Source organism: Triplophysa dalaica, chromosome 17, assembly GCF_015846415.1.
Source record: "Triplophysa dalaica isolate WHDGS20190420 chromosome 17, ASM1584641v1, whole genome shotgun sequence".
In the NCBI taxonomy this organism is placed as follows: Eukaryota; Metazoa; Chordata; class Actinopteri; order Cypriniformes; family Nemacheilidae; genus Triplophysa; species Triplophysa dalaica.
The window spans coordinates 6,956,459-6,974,822 of record NC_079558.1 but is presented as its reverse complement, the minus strand read 5'-3'; the positions used below and the strand labels follow the sequence as shown (position 1 = coordinate 6,974,822).

The window sequence follows — 18,364 nt, the reverse complement described above, 5'->3', positions numbered from 1 at the left end:
TCAACACAATTCATACAATAGGGGTGATATAAAACAGCAGAATATTAATAGGATACACCCAACTTCATAAAAAGATTTAGTAAAAAGTTTTAAAGATTGGGTAACATGCTATTTCATGGATTCTGACTTCTTTATACTGTTAAACGTACTGTCTTCTCATGCTTAACATGATCAACAAGTTGGAAGTATGACGTAGTATTTCTGGGATTGATACACTCCCCCAGCACTCCAACTTTTTTCCCCTGTTTGGGATCCTATTCCTTTCATTGAGGAGTTTATCGATCTCATCCGGTGGATAGTGGGATCTCGCCTGGGATCCCTGATGAGATCGATCATAATCCGATTTTGTCCAGGCATGAGGTGAGCGACCCAACTCACCTCACAAGCCTGCGGCAATCTAGGGTTCACAAAGCCTGCAGCCCAGCCTCCAGAGCCCGCTGCCCAGCCGATAGAGCCGGCTACCTAGTCACCTGACTCTGGCCTAGCAGTGTGTTTCGAGCCGGTCCCGTCCGGCCTTCCAGTGTGTTCCGAGCCGGTCCTATCTGGCCTTCCAGTGTGTTCCGAGCCGGTCCTATCTGGCCTTCCAGTGTGTTCCGAGCCGGTCCTATCTGGCCTTCCAGTGTGTTCCGACCCGGTCCTGTCCAGCCTTCCAGTGTATCTCTAGACGGTCTAAAAAATTACACCTGCTCGTGCAGGTGTAGGCTGCCGTGTTTAACATTAGGCATATTAAGCAAAACATGTGACATGAAATGTATATACGTGAATGCTTGACAATTAACAGATTAACAAACCAAAAGTAAAAAAATGGTGACATTATGTTGCTGAGTTTGGTTCAGTTTTTGAGGTGCAGCGCTCCACAAATAAGTTGGAGAAAACAAAAGTTTTCTATATGCAAAAGCACAATGGTCAGTTTTTGTGCAAGTGTGTACACGACTAAAAAAAGCTAACTTTGCAGTATCTAATGACGTTCTCACAATCATATCTGTTTGACCATAAATCATCACAGAGATGTTAAAGTTGTTTCTGCCATTATAGTAACAGCATAAACTGTAGCTCAGTGGTAAAAGCATTGCGTTAACAGGTTGTGTGTTCGATGCCAGGGGATTGCAAATACCTATGTAAAATGTATAGGACAAAGCATTGTAAGTCGCTTTGGATAAAAGCGTCTGCCAAATACCTAAATGTAAATGTTAAACTATTGTGCTGGCGCTTTACACACACACTCAATATTCCTGCAACTCAAACCTGACAGGTTGTTTATTATCAAAATGAAACTTTTATTTTAATTATGATCCTGATTTTTAATTAAATATATACACTCAACAGGTCAGCACAAACGTTTTCCATTGGCGCTTGAGGAGAGGGATCTGCCAAATGAGGTGCTGGATGTTGCAAGAAGGGACACAGCTATGGCCGGAAGTGGTGCAAAATATTGTCATTTAATTACAATAAATTGAAAAAAAACCAACCATACAAAATAAAAAAATATGAATCAACTGTTTTCAGCATGACATAAATGATGCGGCATTGAAGTGCGCGAGCCCAGTGTTGGTAGCTGTATCCCTTCTAGTAAAAAAAGTGGCGGATTGGAGGTGCCGGATACGGCTTGTTCCGGCAAAAATTTAGCCCTGTGTATAGGTACTTAAGATTAATATTATATTGGCAGAAACTGCGTGCATAACCCAATCTTTAAAGTCACCATAAAACGGAAGTTGCGATTGACCATTTTTCCGCGTCGTTGCGTATGCCCGAGTGAAACGTCATCTGAAATTAGATAGACATGTAGGGCGGGACTTTATTTTGCCCTTCCCTTTTTGATTGGCTTGTTAAATTACACTATTGGGCCATTGGACAGTCAGTATGATCCTACCTCTATTTTGTTGCTTACGTCATGTGGCGAAGCGTTGTTGTTGAAGGGGAGAGGAGCTTATTGTTTTTGAAAATGAAAAAGCGATTTGAGGCCAACTATAGTGTTACATACTCGGAATTTGTTCTCTGCATTTCATGGTGACTTTAAAGATTCAAAAGCAGCGCGCTGTTGCCTTCTCCCCTGACACGTGACCTCCGCTCTCGCGACTCCTGCAAGCACGCCGCTGCCTTTTAAAGCGCGAGACGGCAAGAGCGCTGTCACTTTGACACTGAACGAGGCAGGCTCACCAGTTTCGGTCGTCTCGTTCATTGCCCCCGTTTTCGTTTCCCCATTTCACCTCGTCGATAGCCCATCGTCTTTTAATTTCCTCTTTTTCCATCGGGCCGCAACTTTTGTAGACCCAAATCGACATGTACCGGTATTTCGGGGAGCTGCTGACGCGCGGCGCGGGTAACGCTCTGGCCTCGGGATGCGTCGAGTCTGTTCTGCCGGCTTCTTCATCTTTACTGAGGGTGCGCCATTACAGCGATGCCGCTGACAAAGAAGACGACCCCAACTTCTTTAGGATGGTGGAGGGCTTCTTCGACCGAGGCGCGGCTATTGTCGAAAACAAGCTGGTAGAGGACCTGAAGACCCGGGAGACGCCGGAGCAGAAGAGACACCGTGTCCGTGGGATCTTGAGGATCATCAAACCCTGCAACCACGTCCTAAGTGTGTCCTTTCCCATCAAGAGAGACAACGGCGAATGGGAAGTGATCGAGGGCTATCGGGCACAACACAGCCAGCACAGAACACCCTGCAAAGGGGGTAAGATTTGTTGATTTTCTTCTACGTTGTCCTTTAATGGTGCATATCTGCTCACTCTGTGTACTTTGCGCACTTTGCGCAACATGAGTTGCATGCCTGCGCCTGTGTTTTCAGACACAGTGGTCTGCATTGTTATTTGCAAATGATCTATTTTTCAATGTTAAGTTTGTATTAGAATAAATAAATAAATACAAATTGCAGGTTTCCTTTGAAAATAACATTATGAACTATCAGCTGTTTACTTTAAAACAATTGATAAACGATGTAGGGGTTTTGGCCATATTCTTGTATTAATGGTGTTCTGTTGGTTCCTATCAGCCACATAACACCCCAACAATAGAACCCCGCTTGTTACCCGTAGAGACCTACAAAGATCATAACTTCCATGAAAAGTAATACCACTTCCATCATAACCATTAGATCCATTAGAATTTCAGTGATGGTTTCTATTATGTTGTTGACCAGAGAGTCTCGAATCAGATCTCACACCTGCGCAGGTACTGTATGCGTGTTACCTGGACAGAGCCTATAGACCAACCCTAAAGACTGTTTGTGTTTGAAAACGTGCAGTTGACACTGTTCCCGCATTCTGCTTCCTGCTTGGCACATTAATCTAGAACGTGAACAGCCCATTTTAAACAGTTTATTTTAACCTGCAACGGCCCCCATGCTTAACAAAGGCAACAAGTTGTATCAAGTCAATTGTGTGTTGTCTATACAAACGTTGAAGAATGTCAATCCATAACATGGTAAAGTGTTTGCAGAATCTGACATTAAATGTATCAAAAGCATAGGATACGATTAGAATTTCCATCTCTCCTTACGCCATAATGTGCTAAAATGCCTACACCTATGGAGAAAGGGTTTCAAGCACATATTAAGATTTATAGCCTCTTGTTGTAAAGCATGTGAGGCGCTCATAATCACATTCTGTCCTGACAGCTGCAGTGAGCTATTCAGTTTTTTTCTTCATAAAATGGCAGATGTTAAGGAAAAGCGGTAAGCAAGATTGAGGCTGTGCAGTGTGGGAGGGGACATTGTCATGGCAGGGCATTGTGGGTGATTTATGGGGTGGCAGGGTGACGTGTTGTGGTTGGAGCTCAGGCACTCTGGTTGCGTGACAGGCCCAGTTTCCACACAGTTGGTGTGTATTTACTGTTTGCTCGCTAGTTTTTTCTTTCAGTTCCACTTGAAGAGTTTGGTAGTCTGTTTGAAAAGGGGAAAAAAACTTTCTATACACCGCAAAAGGCTCTTATTTTGAGTCTTGATGATTTTTGTTGCACATAAAGCCATAAGAATGTCTTGAAGGTATTGAAATAGATGCCCTCAGATGTCACACCTGTTTCTGTGAGAGCCTAGGCTCTCCAGAACAGACTTGGTAGAGTGGGCCACGCTTTTTTCAGCCGATCAAAATGCTCCCTGCCATGACTGACAGTGACATGCCAGGGTTTTAGAAGTTAACTAAGACAGTGGCAAGAATGCCTTACACATATTTAATCATTTATATGACAGATGCTCGGTGGTTCAAAGATTATCCCTGACAAAAGTGCTTTCATTAACACTATCTGTGTGTAATAGACAAGATTAGGTACAAATTACAAAGTGCAAGAGCAATTCAGTTGGCTCAATGCTGGTAGACTTCTTCAGGAGGGGGATATAATGAAGGTTAAACACTAAACAGAGGCCTTTTTTGCATTTTACGTTGTGTTAGCTGAAGTCATGCACACAAATGACATGACTGCATCAGCAGAAACGCTTTGGCTGCATTGGCTATTAGTGCGAGAGTAAAGAAAAATGGTCCAAGCTGGTTCTGATGAAGCACATTTGTAACTCTGGTGGGTTTTCTAGGTGGAGTTGAAGGAGGATCTGTCCAGGTTTCCTTATTTTCCCCATGTGTTGTATATGCTGAGTCATACCTCTCCTTCAGAGCCCCCACCCGCTATCCCACATCCCTCCCTCACTCTCTCCATCTTCCCGTGTAAAGAACCGTTTCCGCTAGTGGAAAAAAACACAACTGCTTGTGACATTTTAAATGCTGACTTCTAGAGGAGCTGCTTTTAGTTAAATCTATTAGTAATATTAAATGTATAACAAATAAATGGTGATTTCTATTATCTTGTCTGGTTTTGTTTGGTGTCGGTTTAAAAAGCGATTGTATGTTGGCGCACTCGACCTTTAATGGCCTTTTTCTTGGCAGATGTCTCATCAGTTTTAGGCAAATTAGAGCATATCATTTTAGTGCTGTGCGCCAGATGTCCTCAGCCTTATGTACAGAAACACTGCAACATAATGCAGTAAATAAATATCACAATTAGACATCTACTCGATTAAACTTAAATATATATCATGTGATTTATGCACAACTTGTGAGTGGATTACGGTAAAATGCTGCTGCATCCTTAAGTCAGAGGGCACACTCTTTTAGAAACTCCAAATACGCACTGCAGAAGAAGACCGTAACACATGTAGTTCTAGGAGATACCAAAGGACATGTTTTTATCACCGATCCTCAAGCCTCTTTAGGTATTTTCTTGATAATAAAGTATATTTATAATGATCATGGTTGATGGGTGTTTAATATGCATGTTATAAGCGAATCAAACTCTCACTGCTTTAAGATCGAGCAGAATTTCCTACTGATCCCAGAGCCGTGCTTCACAGACAAGCTACGCACCAATAAAATATTCGATATGCATTATCGCAGCCAGCTCTGTTTCAGCAGGATGTTGTGGTAACCGCGGTTAACCGCGCACAATAATAATCACAATTTAGTTAGTCTCAATTTCTCTTTTGTATTTGAAGGGTGGCAGTTTGATTTATGTTTATTGTAAAAGGGCTTGATCTATTTGCCAAGCTGTGTGACTGTGTGTGCTGGAGATTCAAAACAATCGAACAAGATTCATGGTGCAGACTGGCAGCGAAGGTGCCTGGACACTGAGTCATTGCAGCCTCCGGCACACACACACACACAAACACACACTACACATTGCACAGGACTACCCCAACAACAACAACATGATATTCACCTGCCCTTTATCTGACCAGGTCAGACTGAACATTTTGTACTTTCACTTATTTCTCTTCATGTTATGCAAGGAAGCATTTATCATGAATGTTTTCTACTCTTCCATTGTAGGCAGGGTCCTAGTCATTGAAATATTTGGGAATTTTCAGGACTGGAAAAGAAAATGAATTAAATATTTACTAACTGTACATGTGTCCAAGGGTGTGACACAGAGCCGTTAATAGAGAGAGTCACGTCTACTCCGTAGACTCTAATGGAACAGTTTTTTTTCACAGAAACTGCGGTTCATGGAGCCACTCAGTAGTTCCAGGAAGTTACTAGCAACACATGGAGCTGCAGCAAAACCTTACTTTCGGAACTATCTAAAGGCTCCATGATCACGTGACATGCAATGTTGACCTTCCGTTGTTGACCTTCCGTTGTCCCAACTCTCTCTTCAATGGCTCATGCTATTTTATATACTTAATATAATTATTAGTAAAATTAAATGTATTATTAACCGTTTCTTTATTTTTTTTTGCTGTGACACATTTATTTGTCAACAACCCATGTGTATCCTATCTTTTTTTGTCTTATGTACCACTAGCTTGAAATTGAAACTTTTTGGCTCAACACAAGCTTTCCTTTTAATGAAAATCTGTTGGATGGGTGTATCGATCATTATATCTGTAGTATTGATACCAACGTTGGTATCGGATCGACACTAGTCTAACGACATCGATATTTTAGTTTCAAGCTTTCTAATCTATGCTCAAGTATTGCTTTTGATTCATTAAGGAGACATGAGTTTGAATATGATCCTTTCATGTGGTACTCGTCCTCTACTCTCTGCTGCTGTTTAGTAGTTGTCCTGTCATCAAGTGACTTCGTGCAGCGGCACCAAAAGCAAGCAAGCAGGCACTTTTGACTGCTAGACTGGCGCTTTGACTTTTTTTCTTAAAAACCTGCTGTGTGCAAGAAGTATGCAACACAATGCACTATTCCAACTTCCTGTGATTAAACAACTATTCCTACAGTGCAACAATACTAGGGAAGGTAAACCTTTATGTATTTAAAAATATATAAGTATCTTCAACATGCTTAACATAAACTTTAGTAACATGGTTGCATAGTTCATTTAATGAAATAATGAAAGCAGAGATAACATTTTTTCTGCATTCATTTCACCATGATAACAATCAATATTATCTTTTTAAAATTTTACATGTACAGTATTTCATGAAACCAGACATTTTAAGGCTCCAACTAATGTAAAGAGCAAATTTCATCTAACAATATTTTCTGGTTTCAAAGACAAGTCCAAGCAAAGTTGGTTCAGTTTTTGAATCAACTGTACTGCATTAAGCAGTACTGCCTATAATATCACATAGTTATCTATAGCTACTGCCAACATTTATGTAAGGAACTAAACTAGAGCGAGTAAATTAAATATTAATACAGTTTCTGCAAGTACAGAACACAAATGTTTATCTAAGCAACAATGCAATTCTACAGATTTGTCAAAAAGTTTTCTTATCATTTCTCAGACCTGACTGGCTGGGGATGTACAGTAGTTTCTTTAATCAAGTCTTGCCTCCCTCAAACTTATGATCTCCTTACTGGTTCCATTTCCCTGCTTTGCTCAAACAAATTCTGAAATCAATCTACAGGGACCATTAATGATAAAATCAAAATAAGATGATTGATTTTATTTAGAAACTTACTTTGGTTTCGCAGCTGCTTGCTGCAGTTGTTGCAAGGAAAAATACAGATGCCCACAGACATAAACTCATGACGTATTTTCTCGCATAAATCTGTGTTTTCGGACCGGTTAAAGTGTGTGATTGCATCGCTTTAACAATTGGGTTACACGTTGCATATAGATCTGTTTTTGCCGCGATTATCAATGAAAATGATTACACAGACAAATATAGTAATTTGTTAAAACTTAAACTTTAAGTTTATACTGTGGCACAGCTATTTTTTACTGGAGCACATGGGCTAGTGACGCCTCTGGCTGAGGTAAAGTCTTCCGATTTCTCTACATTTCTAAGTCCTTTCTGCTTTTTCCTTTCAGGTATCCGATACAGCATGGATGTGTCTGTGGATGAGGTTAAAGCTTTGGCCTCTTTGATGACATACAAGTGTGCCGTTGTAGGTAAGTTTTGTTTGTCATCTTCTGGAGTACCACTTAAGAGATATTTCAACTTGAGCTATTTCTGCCCATATGCCCTTTTGTTCAAATATTAACGTTATACAGTACATACATGCATACATAAACAAATACGTTGTTTTTAATCATGAAGTTATTTTTTGTTTGGTCTATTTATCTCCTTCTAGATGTACCATTTGGTGGAGCGAAGGCTGGTGTGAAAATCAACACAAAAAATTATTCTGTAAGTACTGAACGCATACACTGAACACAGTGCATTTCTCTTAAGCTTCCTGAAATAGCTTCTTTATCAGGGCTTTAATGGACACAGTGAGGAGGAAACTCTGTACATGCCATGGGTTGTCTTCCGTCATGTTAAATGGCACTGCTATCTGATTGGCTAAAATCCTTAATGCATTATCCATCTATTACTGTGTACATGCACGTTTGCATGTTTTATTTCTGTGTTGAGTCTGTGGTCTTCTCGCTGAACCACATGACACAGGAAGGATTCAATATATTTTGTTATTTCATGTTCTATTTAGTGCTTTTTAACTTTGCTAAACATGGTGAAGTCCAGAAATGTAAAGCATTTAAAATTCCTCCTCAAATCCGACAGAAGTTTTTAGAACGATTGATTTTTCATTCTCAAGACTAAGTAAAAAGGAGACATCTGTAGAACGGTCCGTTAGAACACAATAGGCTTTATGCTTTTATATTTGTCGTAAATTTAAGTGGACAAAAAACCTATTTGTGAACTCTGAATAATGAGCATTAATGGAGTCCGTTTCCCATCATTAAATAATGATTTAGCTCAGAGGAAGCACCCCAGACTGATCATTCTCTTATCTTTTTGTTGCTGTTTAGGACAATGAGTTGGAAAAAATCACAAGAAGATTCACAATTGAGCTGGCCAAAAAAGGATTCATTGGTGAGTCAATATGTTTGATACTCTTTTAAGGCATATGCAAAAATTAATACATTTTGTGCTTATTGTGGGCATGCAATCTCATGAAGTCATTTGGGCACCAATAGACTACACTAAGATTGCAATACAATCCATAAAACCTTTGATGTTGTTTAGTTTATGATCAAAGCAAACTGCTTTCATGCCCCTTCTGGAGTTGTTTTTGGAAATGTATTCAGGGTTCAGTACTGCCCCACATAGCTGTTTCCTGGATGCCTTTCTGTTTACCCAGGCCAGAGCGGCACTTGTGCGGGGGGGATGGGCACTCGGCTTTCACAGTGTCAGAGTTGACACTAGAGCACCAACGCGCTAATAAAACACTACAGATAGCCTGCACAGATTATAAGAGCTTGGTTTTAATAAATCTGTAACATAAATTCTCGAGTCAAACTATCTGAGGTGAGCTTGTTGATCACAAGCGTGAAACTTGAACCCCCCCGTGATCGCTCACATGACCACTGTCTGCATTCTTAACATGTAACCGAGTGTTACAGCTGACGGGTTGTAACTACATTTACATTTATGCAGGCACTTTGATCCAAAGTGACTAATACATGTACAATTTATCAGTATGTCTGTTAATATGGGAATTGAGCCCATTTTTAGCATGATGCTCTTTCATTAGAGCGAAACTATGTTAACCTTTTATGCTCTCTTCATTCAGGACCAGGCATTGATGTCCCTGCCCCTGACATGAGCACCGGTGAGAGAGAGATGTCCTGGATTGCCGACACCTATGCTAACACTATTGCCCACACTGTAAGCAGCTCTCTTTTTAGCTCCAGTACACACAAAACAGGTTTTGCATTGCACAGCAATGCCTTTTATTTGTAAATATCAGCTACATATGTTGCCCAGGACAACAAAACCAGTCTTTTGGTTAGATTTATCACAATTGAGATGTATACATCATGAATGAATAAATATGCTTTCCATTGATGTATGGTTTGTTAGGATAGGACAATATTTGACAACATGGTGCAAATCAAAATATTGAGAAAATCGCATTTAAAGTTGTTAGTCAGAGGTGTTGTTGCAGGCCGTTGCTAATAAGAAAAAGGTTTTTGTGACCCTCTCTGTTGGTTAGATGTAGATGAACTCGAAAGCTGGCATTGTAAGCTTTACATAGATACCAAATTTGCTTGGGTATTTCCTCAAGAGCAGGCGGAAGCGAGCAATGTTTGTAGGTGTGTTTCCGGCCATTTTTTTTCACAATTTTGCTGCAATGACTCACAAAAATTACACTTTTATATATTTACGGTAGGAAATTGACAAAGTATCTTCATGGAACATGATCTTTACTTGATCTTTACTTCACTTACTTTGGTATAAAAGAAATATCTATAATTTTGCTCCATGCTATGTTTTGTTGGCCTTTCCCACAAATATTCCAGTGCTACTTAAGACTGGTTTTGTGGTTCCGGGTCTCAAGTCTTTTCCCCATGTTTTGCCTTTTTAGCATCTCGTACATAAGTGCTTTGTTCAACTCTAGCATGTCATGCTGGTTCTTGAGCTTTTTAAACAAGGTCAATATCGTGTTTTGTGTGGATAGTCTCCTTATTGAGGTACAGCTAATAATTTGATGTGCCAAATACTCCTAAAACTCTCTCTGAGAAGGAAAAAGTTCCCTCTACAATTTCTCTACCTGCATGAGCTTTATAAGACCGATTGTGCAGTAGATTAATAACCATCCTTGTTCAACAAAAGTGAATTGTTACAAAACACATTACTTTAAGGGTATTTGAGCAATATATGCTACAAACACAACAGATATTAGTGTCAATCTTAAAGTGCTAGGGAACCCAAAGAATATATATTGTATCATTTACTCACACTCTTGTCATTTCAAACCTGCGTGACTTTCTGTCTTCTGCAGAACACAAAAAAGATATTGATATAGATTTTGAAGAACGTTACTACCAAACAACTTTGGCTTCCCATTTATTTTTATTGTATGGGCAGAAAACCACAGAGACATATATTCTTTTGTGTTCTTCCTGAGTGACGTGTGGGAGAAAAATAATGACAGAATCATTATTTTTGGGAGCACTTTCTCTTTATGAAAGGAGCAAATCTCTTTCATCTTTTAGCTTTATCAGCAAACCCTACACCGTTTGTTTGTACATCTCTGATAACTCAGTGCTATCTATATAACGCGCTGTGCAAGGTTTACCTTTGTGCCCTAATAAATTGAAAAATCAGATCTTTGTTTGCATATAAAATAGAAAACAGATTTCTTTGATTATATGTTTCCATACTGTGAGAGATATGATTTTGGTTGACTGCACAGGGATGTACTCGATTATCCATTAAATGCAGACATCCCACTCATGTCAAGGGCTATTTTTTTCCCTGATGCCTTGTATTATGCTCTGGCACTGTCACTTTAGCAACAAGGTGGCTTTTTTGTCTTTTTTATACTTTTTGAATAACAATATAATGACAAAATGTTATGTTAAGAGACTCAGCTTCACTTATCCTGAAAGGACATGGGAAAAGCCTTGGGGCAAAAAAAGCAATGGAGAGGTCAAAAGATTGCAACATGGCACATCATCACCCTGGCAACAGCTTGACCTCAGAATACTGCATTTTATGTGACATTGAAAAAGTACACAATTCAGCTTTAAGGCTTCTCACATTGCAGTCTTAGTACTTTATCCTGTCGCAGATGACCATATGCAAGTCGGTTATGGGCAGATTTACTCAAAAACCTGTCAAGTGTTCAGAAACAAATGTTTCTGTGACTGGACCATGCAGCCCAACATTGACTCCACCGATGGCTTGAGAATGAGATCAGGCTTGGCTTGTGAGTTCATGCTGTGTTGTTTGTAGCAGACGGGATTAAGGGAGTAATAGTGAAACCTGTTTTTGCAAAAATGTTTATTTTGGGGTGAACTGTTCCTTTAAATATCAGATGAGGCATGTGATGCATGCAGAGAAAAATATTTGAGATTCTCTTAACACACAGTTATCCCATGCGTACACATCAGTTCAAGGACGCTTTCCAAGAACCCTATCTCGCACTGTTTGTTCTGTCCTGAAGCTTCTTGTTGGCAAATAGAGAACCTGGACATTTCACAGGTTATCGCTGACTGATTGCTCCATAGTGTTATCATCAAGAGAGCCATTTTGCTTTAATTGTGTGTTGAGAATCACATACTCTAATGCCTCAGGATGCTTTGTTCAAGTAGCTGACTGGTTTCAAACGGTAGAGAAAATCACTTGTGTATTAGGGAGCAGTAAATCATTGATAATATCAGGTGACACTATGGAGTTTAAAAAGGACATTAATACCTGTTCACCTCTATTGTTGTCTGGGCAGATTGAAATGTGCGGGTTGTCATGCATGTGAATTAAGACAAAGTAGAGGCTTTTTTATATTTGTACTCCATGTGAACCATTTTAACAAATATGTTTTGTGTTGGTCTCTCTTTCTCTTCAGGATATCAATGCCCATGCCTGTGTGACTGGAAAGCCCATCAGTCAGGGTGGGATCCACGGCAGAATCTCTGCCACTGGTCGTGGCGTCTTCCATGGCATTGAGAACTTCATCAATGAAGCCTCCTACATGAGCAAAGTGGGCCTGACCCCTGGAGTTGCTGACAAAACCTTTATTATTCAGGTATATGCACATGCTTATGATAGTTGGATAACTGACCTGTCGGTTATAGTAATTGTCCGTTTTTCTGTTGTTTTGCTTGTCTGGGTTGATTATCTGGAATAATATGCTGACTGTTTTAAACAGTCCAAAAGGGGAAGAGCTCATCTGTCATCAGCAACTAGTCGATCTTTCATTTCCCTTGAGATAATGTGCCACAAAGACTCAACGCCACTAAAACACAAATCCCTGCTCTGTTTATTTCACTGCAGATGTCCTCTCTAAGATTAAAGATCAGAGGCAAATGAACAAAACCAGCAGTTTTGTCTTTAGGTTCTGATGAAGTTCAGTCTTAATCACATTGTGGTGAAATCTCTCGAGTCAAGCGTAGAGGAGGGCTCTGGGTTTACTCTCTCTTGATTTACTGTAATGTGTAGGGATGTGGGGGTTGTTATGGATATACAATAGCACAGAAGGGATGGTCTAGACATTTGTGTAAGACACCGCATCAGGGTTACAGCATTACAGCATCGGCATTACAGATTTTGTTACACTGAGTTTGTATGACTGCTTCCCTTTTGGTCTTTTTTTTTACATGAGCAGCAATTTCTCTTTCAAGGGTCACATGAAATAGCACTTGATGAGAAACAAAATAATGGCAGTGGACATAAATACAGCTCTGGTTAAGATGCTCTTCATCGTGAAATGTTATATTTCTTCAAACTCATAAATATTAATAAAATAATATGAGAGAATGCATTGAATGTGTGTATTTCAAAAAAAATTCACATAACTAGACCATTTCAAACGAATTAGTAGAAGCTTGTAAAATAGATGGCAAACAGTCACAACAACTTCTGTACATTAATATACAGACAATCAACTTAGTCTCAATTGTTTTAAAGGGAATGGATATGGTTTTGCACAAATAGAGCTGCAATGCTAAATCGAACCACACAGGGGCGGCACTTTCACAAAATAAGCCTCAGAGGGCTTGAAGATTGTCTCTGTTATTATTGATAATTTATGCTTTCTTTCTCTTTCAGGGTTTCGGAAATGTGGGTCTGCATTCCATGCGGTACCTTCACCGTTATGGTGCCAAGTGTGTTGGAATCGCTGAGATCGACGGCAGCATTTGGAACCCCAACGGCTTGGACCCAAAAGAGCTGGAGGACTATAAACTGGTCAGTACAGCTACGAACTTCAGTCATGTTTCATGTAGTTAAATGTCCGTACTGGAACTGGCTTTTGAACATGTTTGTCTTTCTCTTTAGCAACATGGCACTATTGTGGGCTTCCCGAACTCTCATCCCTATGAGGGAAACATTCTGGAAGCCGAATGTGATATCCTCATCCCTGCTGCTGGAGAGAAACAGCTGACCAGGAAGAACGCTCACAATATCAAAGCTAAGGTCTGTCATGCTTGCCAATTTCATGTACACAGATTGGTTCCTGTGTAGATATATTGCATTAAGCTGAATGAGAAGAGTTTCTATTTAAGAGCTCCATCTGTCAGAATTCTGATTCTGCACCACTATATGGTATTTCAAAACCAGGTTGGATAAATGCTTGAGGTAAATATGAGCTTTTTAATTGGTCCAGATTATTGCTGAAGGTGCTAATGGTCCAACAACACCAGATGCTGATAAGATCTTCGTAGAGAGGAACATCATGGTCATTCCGGTAAGATAACTTTTACATTCACTCACATAAGGAAAATAGAAAGTAACTCCATAAAATGTTTGTTTAGAATTCATCTTTTAAAGAGTAAATATAACAATGTCCTTAAAATTACATTTCACGCAGTGTGTAATGTTGCTGGGTGTGTATGTAAGCAGTCTGCCAAGTTGTAAAGCCGACAGTGAACTAATAACAACGTTATTGGCTTGGGGGGAAAAAAGGAGTCGACTCTGAATCACGCAAACGTGTCGGCTCTGTGTAATGCCTGCCTATGTTCCATTTGCGATATTGCGTGCGGTAGACAAATCAAAGCAGAATAGAGCATCTGACCAATCAGATCATAGTAGGCTGAAAGAAAGGAGGGAATTAGATTTATGAATCGCCAAACAAATCATTTGAGAGTCAGTCAAGAAGTAATGTAATAATAACTGCCTATTATTAGACAATGAAGTGTTTTTACATCGTGTATGTACTTAAACTTGTTGGACACTCCATAAACCAAAGTTGGACCTTCAAATTCACAAAATATTTACTCTTTAATTGGAAAGTGATTGCTTACTCACTGAAAGCTATTTTTTTTATAAAAAAACGTATTATTATCAACGATAATTGTTACATGCTTGCTGTCCACTAACTGGTCATGCTCTGCTCTTCAACTTGTAGGACATGTACCTGAACGCTGGAGGTGTTACGGTTTCATACTTTGAGTGGCTGAAGAACTTGAACCACGTCAGCTATGGTCGCCTGACCTTCAAGTATGAGAGGGACTCCAACTACCACCTGCTCAGTATGTGTTCAAGCTTCCAGAACAAATCTTATATCCATACAACATTGGGGGGTTTGCATTGCATGAATAGTGCACTGCAGTTACAGTGCTTTGTTTATGGTCCAAATAAACATTGACTAGAAAAATGAGCAATTACAACATAAAAGCATATAGATAGTGTCGGCTATGTTTCAAAGTCAAATAGTTAATAGCTCTGTTAAAAGAAAACACACTTTATTGTGTTGTTTTTAGACATCTAGGTTAAACAAAGTGCATGCACACACGTGGTAAAGTGGTGAAAAGATTGTATTGTAGTGAAATCTTGAATGATTTCAGTACGATGATCTGTAAATCTGTGAGATCTACCATTCTCAGCAACACCCCAACGTTTTTATTTTTTATAGCATGCAAACGGGTTTGAGGTAGAGCCGTGATCAACAGGGTGTGATGTGCTTCCCTGCGGTTACCTTGCATTGTGTGCCGATGTTCTAGGTCACATTCCTTTTCATCTCTGTTTTAATCCTCTCTACGCTTTTGATGTCTCAATGAAAATCAAACCTGTACTATCAGAGAAATAGAGAATAGAGATAGTTAATGTCATTTGTGGTAATTAGATAGAATGGAAAGCAGAGCAATTAAACTTCTTATATAAGAGATGTGATGGGAGGTGACTCATTGACCTTCAGATGAACTTCAGATAATAAATGTTTAAAAAGAACTCCCTTCAATATGCCTTGTGAATAATACTTAAGTTGAAGAATTATACTAGACTCCTGTGGCCGGTTGCAGAGAACGCTTAGGCTAGTCTTACAAGTTAGTCATCATATTTTTTACTTCAAGACTGCTCAACTTCAGATCAGTTACATAAAAAGTCTAGAAATATAAATAGCGAGACTGATTAGTCCTAACTAATTGCTAGTCTGTGAGAATAGTTGTTAAGACACGGTCTTAACTTAGTAGCTGTGTTTATGCAACTGGACCCTGGTCGACAGATTTTCAGCTGCTCACCCTACTCGTATGTCAGTATGGGAGATATTATGTAAAATACAAGTTATTTTAGGTATGCAATATTTTTTCTACTTGTGCTTTGCTTTCATTAGAACTTTATAGGAATAACAGCAAATTGGGTATGCAAAAATGCATTAAAATAAAATATACACTTACGCAACACTTAAAGTGCATCTACACTTCATCTGCCGATAACCTCAAAATAATATATATTTTAACCAGGAAGATTAATTTGATTGCCAGCCTAGCCTGGTTTTCTACTGTGAAATGGTTTGACCCATGATTCATTTTTTTCTATTAGTGTCTGTACAAGAGAGTCTTGAAAGGAAGTTTGGCAAGCAGGGCGGTCCCATTCCCATCGTCCCCACTGCTGATTTCCAGGCTCGAGTAGCTGTAAGTTTCAACAAGTCTCATGTAAAAACATCCATTTACTTGCGCACATTATGTTTAGACTCAATGTGTCTGTTTTTGACTTACAGGGAGCCTCAGAGAAGGACATTGTGCACTCTGGTCTCGCCTACACCATGGAGAGGTCGGCCAGGGTAAGTTCTTTTTACATTGTTTAATTTTGAAGGCCATTATACATTGAAACCGTCATGCGTAGAACCTTCAGCCATACTTTGCATAAAATAATACCCGGTATGTCAGGGAAACGCCCTCTTTTCCACCCCACAATGTTGTCTTTGTTGTGGAACAGATGGAAGATATTTTTAATTGCTGTTTACATTCCTCAGCCCTAGCTTCAGGCAGATATTCTAGTGTATCACGCAAGACAAACCACCTCATGCTTTGCAGAAAAGTTATAAAACACGACAGAGTTTGTGAGACTTGTTTGTTCATTTCTACACATTCTTACCTCCATTCATGTTTAACGTTCACATTTGTCTCTTGCAGCAAATCATGCGCACCGCAAACAAGTACAACCTGGGCTTGGATTTGAGGACGGCAGCTTACGTCAATGCCATAGAGAAGGTCTTCAAGGTGTACAATGAGGCCGGCCTGACCTTTACATAAATTACCCACAATTCTCTCTGCCAATAAATGGAAAACGTCCACTCTTTTTATCAACATCTTGATTCTCCCACACGCTATTTAACATATCAGAGTTTACATTAGGCTAACCCTCTATTATAAAACTAGCCCACTGTCTTCAATTCCAGTTTCAAAAAGTTGTTTGACCACTTTGTAATGTATTGTAGCCTAAAGTCTCAAAACAAAAACAAAAAAACGCCATTTGTTCAGGTTTTTTCAAGTTTTGTCCATTATTTCTGTATTGATCCGTGGTTAGCTGATGTGGTCCTACTCAAACACAACTGTTTAACACCATTTTAAATGTCGATTTGTTGTGTTGGACCCCCTCACCTCAGAATATCAGATGGTCCGTTTTTGTTATGGCATAGGTTTTATTTACTTGTTTTATGTTGCAGACCGTATAAATGGTTCTTGCTACAGAATAATGAAAGTTGCCTTATACCTGTGAGCAGGAGTTTTGTACTTGGATGAATTAATTACTTTAGCACTGTAGTTCATAGCGTACATCACAAAGGGAACCCCAACCTTCTTTGTCTAATATCAGTGTTTCACCCTAGATATAGAATAAAGCTCCGATCTGTTGCATTTAGTTGTTAACATGCGTCGAACAGCTTTAAGGGTGCTTGGTAGTATGTTTAAAAGAGCGCAGCTGGACGGTCACCAAGCTTATCTGGAACTCTGTCTTGAAAATTTATATTGACTTTTTTGTTGAGAATAAAAGAAATCATCATCATTTTCTCATATTTATTTTCTTCTGTTTGCATCACCCGACAAAACATTGTACAAAACATCACAATTTTATATCAGATTTCGATAAATATATATATTTTTAACATTAAAACCTTTACACTAGCTGGAAATAAATTTTTGTGCTGTTTTATGCAAGATTGGAATTCAGGAGGCAGACAATATTCAAGTATGTGAGTTTATCCAAGCAAATTCTTCCCGAATGCCATAGCTTGATCTGCGGCTCCTTTGGTTGCGGCGTCAGTGGCGGCTTTGCCGATCGCGCCGCTCAACATGTCACCAACACCTGGAAACGGAATCGAGAACATAAGTCTGAGAAGGTTGATTTACACTCATGGATTACACGTTTGGGAACTTTCCAAGAGCTCCTGTTCAAAGCGGAGTTGAAGATTACCTCCTCCAGCTGCAGCTCCCGCTTGTTCTTTCTTCTTGCCTCCTCCGATCATCGATCCCACTTTCTGTTTAGCCACCCCAGCTGATGTAACATTTACAAGAGTTAATGATCTTCTTTGTGTACAGTAATTGGTATCTGTTTGCCTTAACACCACTAAACGTCACTGTAATGACACCTAATGCTTTTTTAAAATAATTTAGTGCCAACAGCAATATCATAAAAGACACGTTCCATAAAAAGTTTTAATTACTTTTGAACAAGTATTTGAAGAAACTGTCCTGCCAAGTATTCTAGCATTTTGACACAGTACAATATAATACACAAAAGCAACTTTGAAAT

At 39.4% G+C, this 18,364-nt stretch overlaps 1 protein-coding gene across 1 annotated transcript; it reads left to right on the top strand.

The window, feature by feature from the left end:
• The first annotated feature begins 2,027 nt into the window (after positions 1 to 2,027).
• glud1b (glutamate dehydrogenase 1b) lies at positions 2,028 to 17,617 on the top strand. The gene is made up of 13 exons (XM_056771025.1): positions 2,028 to 2,677; positions 7,759 to 7,839; positions 8,022 to 8,077; positions 8,701 to 8,764; positions 9,465 to 9,559; positions 12,243 to 12,422; positions 13,445 to 13,582; positions 13,673 to 13,810; positions 14,001 to 14,081; positions 14,742 to 14,865; positions 16,154 to 16,245; positions 16,332 to 16,394; positions 16,747 to 17,617. The coding sequence occupies exons 1-13, from the start codon at positions 2,281 to 2,283 to the stop codon at positions 16,864 to 16,866; spliced, it is 1,629 nt and encodes a 542-aa protein (XP_056627003.1). The 5' UTR covers positions 2,028 to 2,280; the 3' UTR covers positions 16,867 to 17,617.
• Positions 17,618 to 18,364: the final 747 nt, after the last annotated feature.

What these genes read in the sequence shown, in the direction of transcription:
- glud1b (XM_056771025.1), top strand. Translation starts at nt 2,281, where the DNA reads ATGTACCGGTATTTCGGGGAGCTGCTGACGCGCGGCGCGGGTAACGCT. An exon ending in CAGAACACCCTGCAAAGGGG is followed by an intron (nt 2,678 to 7,758) that starts GTAAGATTTGTT and finishes TTTTCCTTTCAG; the next exon opens with GTATCCGATACAGCATGGAT. An exon ending in CTAACACTATTGCCCACACT is followed by an intron (nt 9,560 to 12,242) that starts GTAAGCAGCTCT and finishes CTTTCTCTTCAG; the next exon opens with GATATCAATGCCCATGCCTG.